This window comes from Galendromus occidentalis, unplaced genomic scaffold (assembly GCF_000255335.2).
Source record: "Galendromus occidentalis unplaced genomic scaffold, Mocc_1.1 scf7180000077448, whole genome shotgun sequence".
In the NCBI taxonomy this organism is placed as follows: domain Eukaryota; kingdom Metazoa; phylum Arthropoda; class Arachnida; order Mesostigmata; family Phytoseiidae; genus Galendromus; species Galendromus occidentalis.
The window spans coordinates 996,014-1,008,801 of NW_003805436.1; the positions used below are offsets into that span (position 1 = coordinate 996,014).

The window sequence follows — 12,788 nt, forward strand, 5'->3', positions numbered from 1 at the left end:
CAAGAGAGCTCATCGCGAATGGGACAATTTTCTTTTGAAATCAGCAGAGGTTTGTTCTCATCAAATTTCTCTGTTGAGTAGAATGAATTCAGGCCAAGGTTAGGCAAGAACGAGACGCTAATTGCGATTTCTTCTCGGATCCCTCGCGCGGCCCTCCCATGAGCAACACGATAAGCTTTCCGAGCCGAGAGAAAGCCTCATCGGCGGCACCGAAGTTCTTGGTTTCGCATTGAGTTTTCGATCCGTGTCAACTGAATTCTGTGCGGCTGAGTGCTTGAAAGTTAGTTCACCGACATGAAATTCGTTAGAGCCCTGAGTGATCGCTGAAATCGTGACAGCGGAGCGCAAGCTCGAAAATCGTTGCTCAGCGGCTTACGATCGCCAGTCCCCGTGAAATCACTTACACCCTAGGTCTTTGAAATCAGATGTCTTGCGGAATGACCAGTCTGATCATGAGCTGATTACGGAATCGCGAGAGCGATCGCTCCAGGATAACCTTATCACTCCACAGGCCAATCACGATCCTGGCCGGAATGATCAGAATTGGTACCCGCAAATGAAATCTCTTCAGGACTCTTCCGTCATCGGGAGGATGAGAGCTGTTAAGGACAATATTCCCGTCGACAATCAATGTGTCTAATAGCTGGTGGACATACTTCGAGCATTGGGGTCATCGCGTCTCCACAGGCATCGAGGGCTGTCGGCCACGCATAACGGATTTTTCCGTATTTCGTCGATAATCATCATCTAATTTGTTAGTTGTAGATGTCTAAGGCGTGTCGAGAGGCTCGACAGCACATGGGTGAACATCAAACCACGAAAAACGTGCGTTCATTGTCGATGTCTTCGCTCAGCATGGAGCATTCTTCTTCGCGGGAAAGACCATGGGAGAACGATCGGGGTGAGAGTCTGAGCGGAAGTTGAACGTAGAAAGAGAATCGGTGAGATCTATCGCGGGATTCATCATCGGAGACCAACGATGAGTAAGTCTGTCAGAGCAATTTTTGTGGAGGTGCGCGAATCAGCACTGAGTTCGATGTATCTGCTCGGCTGTCTCATGTGAACGACAAGACTCCCGTGGGTTTGGACGGCGAAGGTCTGGCCATCTAGGAATGCTTATCTCAATCCGCTCACCATGAGTCATATTGGTGAATTCGCAACCTCTACATGCGAGGGCAGTCTTAGGAGCGACTTTATCTGCTTTTGCAGAGAGCAGTTATTCATGACTGCTTCGATGGTACTTGCAAGATATAGAACCAGCTGTCAGATTTCGTACCTGCTGCCAGGATTCGGAGAGCGGGACGTGGTCAACACGGCGCTCACAATTCGTAATCATAGAAAATGTTTGCTCCAACCCATCGAAAAGCGCACCGGTAGCGGGATAGGCTCTCCTGTGAATTCTCAAAGAGCGAGACACGTATAAGAACCTTAGATACGCGACCAGGATTAGGCAAGATGGAGCCAAAACGGAGACGAAAAATCGGAACGAGTCATCGAGACTGCCACAAGGGAGCGGAAAATTCGCAATGACTTTCAGATAAGCTCAAAATCGAATCCAATGACTCCATAGTCTCTCGGCGTATTGAGGTGGTGTTGCTCAGGGCGGAAGAAACGAGGAAAAGCGGAGCTACGGCCAACGTGGAAAAATGCGTGCTCTGATTTCATGACGCTAAGGCAAGCCAGTGATTGCATCAAACGCCCTTTCTTCGAGTGAGGAGGCCGCTGAGCACACACTGACCGCCAAGATTTCTAATCCGAATCTTTGGCAAAGCAGCCGTGAACGTCCCATTGCTATCGATTCCGGCCAAGTTCCGTTCGAATGAGTTGAAACAGTGGATCGAGTGTGCCTAGACACCTGGCCGCACCATGACTCCTGGGAAGTGAACTCGTTCAGCTCCGCTGTTATGATCTGTTGGCGGCAGCTACTCTCGTGCTCGGCGGTTATCGCCTAAAAGACACTGGTCGGTCTGTTGGATTCTGATCGAAAATGGGGATTTTCCTCCGGCGAACTTTTCCTAAGCTGATCATAGTGGCTTCGGTGTTACTCTTGTTGCTTAACGTGGTCGTGCATCTGAACTTTTTCGCCGCATATAGAAGCTTCAGTTACCCATTCTTCGGCCACAACCCGGATCGGCTCTTCTCCGAAGTTGAAATGGTGCTCAGAACTCCAACTTGTGAGGTGCCGAACTTTGATCCGTTTGATGAAAGCATGGCAAAATATTTCCAGAAAAAACTCGCAACCTGTGATGCAACGGCGAAACCATTTTTCCTGACCACAGAAATTGTTCCAGGAGTCGGGAGCTGTCCCAAGCTCGACACGAGAGTTTGGAGCAAACATTATGCTCCCAGAGATTTCCGTAACTTGACTTGTTTCTACTCCGAAGCGGTTCGTGACACTGACGCCTCGCGCCCGGACGCTTTCTATGAGATGAGAAAAAAAGTCAGCTTCCGCATCGGGATGTGTCCGCCAGAAGAGAACATCCTGATCAGTTGCACTTCCACGAATGATGGCAAGGGCCTTGCCCCATTCAAGTACGCGCAGCCCATGCTGCTGCCTAAGGTCCGACCGAAGAGATCACGGCCTGGAACGCTCAAGAAACGATACAATGTCATGGTGTTGGGAATCGACGCCCTGTCACGACTGAACTTCCTGAGACAAATGAAGAAAACCCGGGAGTGGCTTGAAAAGAACAACAAGCGCAACAAGATCATCGAAATGTTCGGTTACAACAAAATCGGGGAAAATTCAGCGCCGAACCAAATTCCGATGATGACAGGAGAGAGCTACATACCGGGGATGATGGATCGAGCGATCGGCCATTATTTCGACAATATCTCCAGCTATATATGGCAAGATTACTCGAAACAAAACTTCAATACGCTATTCTTCGAAGAGCAGTGGCCGACGGGTTTGTTCATACATCCGTCTCTCCGGGGTTTTTTGGAAGCACCGACTGATTATTGGCCTCGACCCATAATGCAAGCGGCTGATCAAATGCCTTCGAAGAGGCGCGGAATTTGTTTCGGTCCGATCTATGCTTCGAAAATCTATCTCGACTACTTGAGGGACTTACTGCTTGTCTCCCGTATGAGTGATCCTTTATTTTCATACGCCTGGTTCTCGGAACTCTCCCACGACATTTTAATCGGAGCACGCCGACTCGATGAGGACTTCAGGGCTTTCTTCGAAGAGCTCGACGCCCATAAACTCCTTGACGAAACTGTGATACTTTTCCTCTCCGACCACGGTTCCCGGCTGGAAGAATGGCGTGGAACTGAAGTCGGTCGCTATGAGGACATGCTGCCCTTTTTCTATGTGATGCTGCCGAACGAATTGTTGGAAAAGAGACCCGAAATTGAAAACAACCTCTCGGTGAATTCTCGACGTCTCGCGACAGTTTACGACATTCACGCAACGCTCAAAGAGTTGACAGAGCCAGGCCACGACGGAGGGAAAAGCACAACGACCGAGAGGGGCTATAGCTTGATCTCGGAACGAATCCCAGAGGAACGCACATGTTTGCAGGCGGGAATAAATTTGCAGTTTTGCTCCTGCTTGAAGCCGACTCGCCTGCGGACGGATTCTCGTCTCGCCAAAGAATTCGCTACACTTGTGCTTGATACGGCCAACAAGGAAATCCTCGAGAACAATGCAACCTCCGTCTGCGCCACGTGGTCCCTAAGCGACATCTATGACGTATTCCAGCTGCAGGACCCACAGAACCAATTCCATGTGGTGAAAATCCTCCTCTACGCGGAACCGGCCAAAGCCATGTTCGAGGCCTCCGCGGTTTATCGGGATGGCAAACTGAGCTTAAACTCTCGAGTCGAGCGACTGGATTGGTATAGCTCGCATGCGGGCTGCGTCGAGAATAAGCCATATGCTCGCTATTGTTTTTGTGAGGGATAGGTGTCTCTGCAAAGTATACGGCCAGGCCGGCCAGGAATCGCCCAAGAAGGCCTCACACAGGATTACGCTCGCTGACAGGGCAAGGGAGGGGTTTCGGGGTACAGGTACACACATACCTTCCCGCGAGGAGCGTTCGAATACTCCCTCAATGGAACGAGACCCTATCAGTGAACTGGCTTTCGCAGAGAGGCGTCTCCGTTTTGTCTGGAGCGGATGATGTGCAAGATTCCCGCATTGAACTCTGAATACAGTAGAACCTCGATCAAATCAAGCTGGGACTGCCAAACGAGAAATATAATTGAGGCTTCAAAAGAATACAAGATTGAAACCTTGATTGTGTCAACCTCCATTATCGCAATTTCCTGGGGAATCACCTCGATTTTATCAACATTCCGATGCTCGGTTCGTTTAATCGGGTTCCCGATAAGTCTCTATTGGAGCGATGGTCGAGTTCATGAGGTGTTTCTTTTGCACCTCGATTATGTCAACCATTTCGAGGGTCGAAGAATTGGAAAAAATAGAGGGCAAATCGAGGAAGTTGGGTAAACGAGGTCACACTGTAGACGGCGATTTTTTCAACCGACAAGACGATGGGAAATAATCGGGAAGGAGCGATGAGAGAACCTTGATCGTGGAACTAGTGTGGTTCCACTTGGATAAGCGGGAGGAGTATACGTGGTAGGAAACGTTGTACAGCAGGGGACGGCGGTCGATTCATTTCATAAACTTCGAGAGGCACAAGTCTCTTCCCGACTAATGGTTCGATCGTCATCGACCGCTTTCCCGTTGTGAGCGCCTCGATAGGGAGAGCCTTGATTTCTTACATTCTCCTGAATGTGTAATCAAGAGGTTGACGCCTTTTCGGAATACATGTAAGTCCGTGCATGATTGGCTCCGAGTGGGTTTCTCGCGCCTCTGCTGACTGAGTGCGCGATTTAGAAGCGAATCTGATTTGATTACGTCAGACTTTCGCTTAATAATTGAATTTGTGGCTTCTTTTCATGGATATCATTGCCTTCGGGACCGGAGACCATGCATCGACTATACTTAGACATTGCATTGCTTATTTCTACATAGCAGTCGTCATCGATGATATTCCTCTGTTGACGAATACGTGACGCGAACACTCATAGAGACGGGGATGATGAGTAATTGTCGTCCTCGATCGGCCCATCCCGATAGGTCCGACGAAAGTCATACTGACAACAAACTCTGACAATGAGCTTTTAGGCTGAATTGGCGAAACTCGAGCTAGCCCTCGGTGGTGTTGGCAAGGTCACTCGCGATGTTTCGCTTCGGGTTGCATCGAGCTCGGCTCGACTTCCCTCTAACCTCCTCCACGCCAAATGATTATAATCATCCGGGAGCCCGAAACTTGCCGGGACACATTGGACGCCGCCCTGTTTTTTCTCACCGTTCTTCGCATGAATAGGTCGGAGGACATCGCCGAGGTGGTTGCCAGCTCGGCCGGTCACTAACTCGTCCATCAACTCCGTCTTAGACTCCATCTCAATGACGGCCGCCGCATCCTCTCGTGACAGGCAGGCCAGCAATCCCATTGGCTCGGAAACAGAACACTTTCTCGCTGTACGGGCACAAGAAGGACGAGCACGGCCTTATCGTCTACGTCATCAGAGGAATACATCCGGAAGGCCATTGAGATACTTTACGGCATTCATGCGGCAGCGCAAGCAGCCGCCGGGATACACTTGAATGTGCGAGGAAGAAAATTCGCACTTTCTGGACCGGGAAACGAGTCTCGTCAATTAGTACGAGGAGCACTGCGGGTTATCGGATTAATCGATGAATCGTCAGATCGCTCCTAGAATATGTGCTATCACCTACCTCCTATTTAACTAAATCCAGAAGAATCGTTTAGAGGAGCTCACTCGGATGACATTGAGCGAATTCCCGACTGGTAATCCATAGCAACATAGGCGGAAGTTGTCTCCCCGATCGAGAAATATTTCAAATGATGCCCCATGTCGGCGCGGTTGGAAAGTCTGAGGAATACGTCGACGATACGGTTGCTTTCTTGACTTATAGGACTTGGCTTGTGGCAAGCACTCGCCAGCGGGGTTTCGTCCACGTGGGGTAAGGGGTCGACGGAGGAGGGTGCGGAGAGGGTTTAGAGACCCTCGCGAGCTTCACGTGTACCCCAAGACCCGATTTTTCCGGCGCACCCCGTTTTCTTTGGTTTTCTAAGACTTGTGCTCAATCACATATCTAGCTAGTAGTCAGTATCTGCTAGATACAGTGCGAAGTTTTCAGAGCTCAGTTTGGCTGGTTCTCCAGGCAGTTTCTCTGCAGGTGTCGACAACGGATCATTTTCGGTTCATGAGGATGCTTCTTACGGCTGCATCTCGTGCGAGTTTAGATGTTATATCCATGCAGATGTTTGGAGACAAAAGTCTTCCGTGAGATTCCTTCGCTTTCCGTTGAATAGACTTCCCGACACTCGGATTAAAGTGCCTGGTGGTGGAAACAGTGACGAAGTGAATGTGAACAAAAAAAAATTGTGCGGCCATGAACTACTCGGGAGGCAATGCCAACATCGCCAAGCCTTCCGGTGGAGGTAGCAGCAAGAAAAGCCAGAGCGGCGCTGGCGCCCAAGGCGATCAATTCTCGGTGATGATATGGTTTTCACATTCCTCCGTAAAGATTAGTACTCTTTCGATGCTGATTTCCAGGACCCGCTTCTTCCCTGTATTTTCCTTTCTAGGACCCCCTGTCATAGTATTGATAGCGCCGTTAGACATCGATTTATACAGACTTGACAGAATTAGTTGTCAGAGAAGAGTATCAAAAGAATTCGGCGGCTTCCTCATTCGCAACTTCTACCAAGCATCTCCTCTTGGATCCGAGGAGGTTCCCGCTAACTTGATAATCAAGTCCAAAGCTCCGCCTAGTCGGACCTAGGCTCAATCGGGGCCGGACATTTTCCGCGAACCGCAGTTTTTTTGCGAGAGGGAATTCCTGAGGTGATCCTCGGTTGAGAACCGCCGGAGGTCGCGGTACGCTGCGAGTTACGCGGGAATTATCCCGGAGAGTTCACAGCCCTCCTGACGGAGAAGGATCGACATGCTGTTTTTCCTTTTACGGAATTATAGGTGTGATCCTCTGGAGGCCGAGTCGATCGGAATCAGGTCACCGAATCCCACCTGTCCCCCGCCCAGAGAGATTCGAAGATCAAAAATTCTATAGATCCCCTCGTACATGATGATGGAAGCATGGCAGTCGATGGGCAAGTCGAGCGGATCGAGAGACCCCGGATATCCATAGCCTTTGTTCCTGCAATTACTTCCGAACACCCGAACAGTCACCTTATTACGGTGCGGCCGAGTTTCCGGGTCGCCGTCTGTCCGATCGCGCAAGTTAGCGACTCTCTTTTGATTCGAATGACTTATGACCGATAGCTTGCACGAATTTGCTGTTGAATAATCATCCAATGGTGGCCATGGAACCTGGATACGCAGATCCCGCATGCGCATCGGCTGTGCGGAAATCGATCACGCTGTCAGATTAATCCTATATCTATGTATCGGCTCAAGTGTATCCAGAATGATCGAGCGCGAAGACGTGCTCCACGACCCCTTTACTTTTCGTTTTCCGTGTAGTCTGTATGTACATAAAAGAGTGCCGTTCACTCCAGTCAACAGACCTGTGAGCGTCGGTGTCGGAGCAACGATCGGTTTCGGCTCCACGGTACGGTGTCATGGTGCAATCGGTCACCTGGGGCGCGGGGAAACACTGATGGAAGGGAAACGCGATTGCGACGAGGAGGGCCTGACCGGGGAGAGAATGAAGATTGAAAGAGAGGGAGTGGGAAAAACGAGCGCCAACACGCGGAGTGCCGAGAGGATAAAAAATCGAGCAAACACAATGTTGATACAGAACGTCGACGCCTGCAGACGCCGTCGCTCCCCGTCGAGTCCCCCGTCGCACTGAGCAAACATCTTCGAATGAAAACACGATCGACTCAACGCTCCCGACCGGAACTACTTCTGACACAGTACTTTCGCTCTCCTCGTCGGAATGAACGACTTTGCATTTCGTATGTCGAGAATACACGCGTCAACAATGAGATGTGAATAAATTCCACGTACTATAATTTGGCGTATCAAGATTACACTTGCGGTAAGGAGCAGGATATTTTCGGCGGACAAGAGCAGCGTCCTTCGACCGGAATTACGCGTCGTCGGCACGCTGCCGGATCGTGCGCTCATATCAAGAAGATGTCGGGAAATCGGGAAGTGCCGACAGACGTTCATGTGGACTGTTCCTGTGTCAGGGTCGTGTACCTCACGAGTTGGACACCGAACCTGGCGAATCTGGAGGGCAAAGTGCTGTGTGAGAGGGCTGCTTCTTGCAGTTCGCAGTTCAACGACTCACTCATGCTTAAGCTTTTTGCCAAAGCAGCCTCTACTCCCAACTGATTCTCGCGAGAGCAGGCGGTAGCGTTTTTCGAGCTCGGGTCGCTGAAGACTCCTCAGTAGGCGCTTTCCGGAGTATGGTCACAGCGCATTCCCTCCGGAAGACCTCGTTCCCAGTCTGAAAGTGCTGTAGTTATCTCGGTTCGGATCCTCCCCGTCCACTGGTGAACACCTCAAAAGAGAATTCCCATCAGGGACAAGCTATTCACGCTTTCCTCTGGTGGGAGCGATCCTCGATGGGCAACGGAATATTTCAGTCGTCCGGGAACGAGGTTCCGGAATCTCTAGAAGACACGGTACAAAGGTCTGACTTGTCCTCTTCTGCGAATAACCCTCGCCCTCGCTTGAAACAGCAAAATCGCTACTCTGCTGACTAGGGCAAGAGTACCCGGCCCAAGCTGGAAACCGTGCTGAGAACTAGCGCGAGCTATCGAGCTGACCGCTGTATTCTTGAGAAAGATCAAGCAATCACCGAGCGGCAGCTTGTAGATTGACGCTTGACGTGCCGCGTCACGGATGAGGTTGAAGAAGTACGCTTGCGGGAAGCGACACCAACGAAAGAGAGTGAGTCCATACCGTTCGGTGGCCCGTGGACTGCAGCCGCCCAGATATACATATTTACACACATAGTTTGTTTCGGCGGTGGCAACACCGGTCGTATCGAATATTCGACAGTCGAGAGCAGAGGATGAGCGATCGGGTGGTTAATGGACGCATCCATTCCGCGGTCGGAGTCTATTATCCGGAAATTTCTTCCGCTCTGAAAATTTCCCCTCTCCTTCCATTCATCAATCAATCCACCGAACAATCAGCTCGTTTGTGCGATCGGACCTTAGGCGGCGGAAGCGCCCGTGAAAAGATTTCCGGAAATCGTCTCCATCGATGATAACCATATGCGCGAAATTTTCAATCCGATAGAGACAGAGATAGATATCAGATAGTATATCGCGCTGGAGCCGTGGGGCGACGCCGACGCTCGAAAGAGATGGATCCCCCTGTCAGCTCAGGGATCCAAGTTGTGCAGTTCGGAGTGAATGCGGCGCACGGAGCGTTGCCATCATAATGAAGCCTAATCGAATAGCTCGAAGTTGAGCTCGATTCCTGCCACGTCGAATTTTTCAACAACTTGCCACTTCGAGACAGCGTTTCTGAGAATTCGCTCGGATCTATCGAAGGAACTTTCCTCACTCAATCAGCAAGACAGGCAAAGTATCGGTTTTATTTCACCGGGACTCGGTTTAGGATGAGCTGGCCGAGCCGTCCAGCGACAGACTGACTGACCGACCGACCAACTACCTGACGAAACCCGAGGATGAGTCCGGCGCCGCGCTCAGTGCCGCTTCGTACGCGGACTCACAGCCCACAGTTTCAAGCCATCGATAAGCGCAAGCGTTGTGAGCCACGCTGAACCGAACGGTGGACGCGGGGTGTGACTGCGGTCGCCTGGGGCTATGTATATTCGGATGCAATCCACGTCTCTATCACATTTACCGCTAGCCTATCGGTCCAGAGGCCTAACCGCCACGTTTCCCGTCTCGACCGCATGTACGTGGAGACAGAGGAATTCTCCAGCGAAATTGTTGTTCGCACGCTTCTCCGACGGATCGTGCTCATTCGCTCGGATCCAGTATCTCTCGGAGGGATAAAGAGAATGAGGGGAACATAGTCCGCTAGCCGCATGCTTAACCCCTCTATCTGGCTGACTGAGTTCCTCGCTTACCATGAAGCCCATCCGAGCAGAAATATTGAAACTTTCCAAATAAGTCGCTCTCATTTCCCAATGCTCAGCCCCATCGTCTCTTGTGTGTTCGCTCCACATTCTTTCCCTCCTCGGCTTTCTCTGCGGTGGTGCGTGCTCTGGAGTTCTCACTTTTTCCCTTGCCCCGAGCCAACCGGATCTGTTTCATAAAACTGAGTCGGTCGAGGGACGGAGCCGGCTTTGGCGGATAAGTACTCCATCCGTGGTTCTAAACATTCGTTGTTTCAGCTGTCTCTGAGTGAGAAAGGAACCCAGAGCTGAAGACGTGACATCGTTGAGCCGTTCACTCTTTGCGGAATTATATACGAACGACATTGAATTTTCGACAGAGTCGTTGGAACCGGGGCTCCTATGACGTGTATGAACGTTTCGAGCCTTACAGTCCCTCGCCGTGTGAGGGACAAGATTCGGAGTGGGGAAGAAATCGTGGTGCACGATGTGATGTAGGCGCAGTAGAGCGCTAGAGATTGCTTCCAAAAGAGCGCCTAAGGAGCGACTGCAGAGGGGAAACCCCGAGAGCACTACGTCCCGCATCAGTATCTGCGAAAATAGTTTGACTGGGAGTTTGTTTCGAATATCCTCCAGCGACGCGGCGCTTCCGAAGGTCGAGTATATCGAGGGACGGGATGAGAAATCTCCACTCGCCCCCTCCGAGCTGTTTCCCACTAAATAAATGTGGGATGCCAATCCTATTTTCTCAAATCCAGTGATGAGAGCGGTTTTCTGCTGATGTAAACTTACATCGCTTGTCAGAGTCTTGAAACAGCACGGTGAATCTAAGCCTTGGTCTGTAAAGACAGCGGCAAGCAGGGAACCTGGATATCTCCCGTTGATCAGCGCTCGTATCGTCGGTCGGCTCGCCCACTTACGAGATTGTCTGACGAGTCAGTTTTTCATTTTTATCGTCCTCGTCCTCTCGAAAGCGCCGGAGGAATCCATCGAAGCGTACAGAGAAACCCATTGGTTATCCGATCTCTACTCCTTCAGCCACTTAGCGGAGTGAGTATCGAGTCCATTTTGATTGCGTCGAGTTCCTCGTTCCCCCTCTACCTGTGTTCCGAAATGTTCCATGCTGAGAGTGACTGACGTCCCGCTCCTCCAACATGCCGTCAGTCCTTCCCCACTGTTCTCGAATCGGTCTCGTCAACCGAGTCGTTCAGAAAATCTCGGGGTACGCCTCGTGCAAATTCTCGGCGAGTCAGTTTTAGTTCAATCCCCTTCCTCGCAATATCCTCCCGGGCAATCATAATTCCGGGCCCCGTTCCACGATCATGAAGTGTACGCATTCGAGAAGGGCGACTTCGGATGTCCTGGGCCGTGAGTCGGCGCCCGCCCTTCGGTTCACTGGACCTTCCCTTGGGGCGGGTTTCTCATTTTCTCTTTTTGCCCGAGATCCATTCATTCGGTTTCTTTTCACTTTATCGTCCTTCCCGGATCCGCTTATGCCTATCCCATTCGAGTAGCCAGCCGCCTCTCGCTTCCTTCCTCCGCGTGTTCCGTCACGGTGCGGATTATCTCGGCATAGAAAACTCCAAGAAAAAGTTGAAAGCGACACAAATCGCAAAGTTGGAGTGATCGTGAATGGACGATATTCGAACACATGTTCCGTCATGTCTGAAAGTGGAGATCGACTAATGGATAGCGACGCTTCGCCGCTTTGAACGCGTCGCGATGGACAGACGCAAACAATGTAAGAAGGAGAGAAACGAGCTGGAAAGGAGCCAGATCGAGTTTTTCTTCTGCCCTACTCGATACCGTCATCACGGATCGCGGTCGTAGCTCCGTGCTTAAGCGGGGAGGGGGTCTCCCCTCTCCACGTCCGTGAACGCATCGACTAACTCTTTTCTGAGCGATTCGAAACTTAGAATCCTGCTTCTCATTCTCGCGGAAGCCGATCTCACTGAAGGATCCCCCGGAGAAGGCTCCTATTGGATCGGGAAAAGAACTGAGTTTCCCCATTGTTCGACATCAAACCGCTCGAGACGGCCGTTCCCTTTCCAATGAAGATTTCCGAAGACGCTCGCAGCTGCTTCACCATTTTCTAACCAGAGCCCGGACTCCTCTGTTGCGGCTTCCTTTGCGTCGTCAATCCGAAGCGCGAACTCAGCTCTCGAGCTCCGGCGGCAGCCTGAAAAGCCGAATGTACATATATCTCGCGGGAATTATTCTTATTTCTGATTATAGAAAGAAATCATATGAAGACACACGGATCCTGGATTCAAATGTCGATCATCATCATCATGCATTCACCGAGAAATCATCCGGACAGTATACGAGAGTTTCCCCCCGAACATCCGACGACTCCGTCTGTCGTTTACACGGCTGAAAAAGATGAGTCCTTCCTGGAGACGGAAATGGCGTGGCGCTGCTCTATCTGCTGCGATGGATGACCTTGGGGGAGGGTCGAGCGCAAGAACAGAATGAAGATTCTCTAAATCCGGAGTAATTCGACCCTCGAGCCGAGAGCTGCCTCTTCGAGGGCTGTACCGGAAGTGATCTTCTTACGGTGGACCTCAACAGCCTCGAATCGGTCCCTTTTGTCCCGATCGATTCGGCCCGCAACTCGGAGGACGATCCAATGGGAATCGGGGGTCTCATGGTTAAGGCTCGGCGAACAAATTCTAGCCCTTTATGAAGTGGTGAACGAGAGCACTTACTCAACTGGTACACGGCAGAAAAAATCGTC

The 12,788-nt window shown here is 51.0% G+C and overlaps 1 protein-coding gene across 1 annotated transcript; it reads left to right on the forward strand.

Annotated features, from left to right (window-relative positions):
* Window positions 1-2,110: 2,110 nt before the first annotated feature.
* LOC100902736 (uncharacterized) lies at window positions 2,111-4,225 on the forward strand. The gene is made up of 2 exons (XM_029111546.1): window positions 2,111-2,179; window positions 2,292-4,225. Exon 2 carries the CDS (start codon window positions 2,429-2,431, stop codon window positions 3,908-3,910), a length of 1,482 nt encoding a protein of 493 aa, XP_028967379.1. The 5' UTR covers window positions 2,111-2,179; window positions 2,292-2,428; the 3' UTR covers window positions 3,911-4,225.
* Window positions 4,226-12,788: the final 8,563 nt, after the last annotated feature.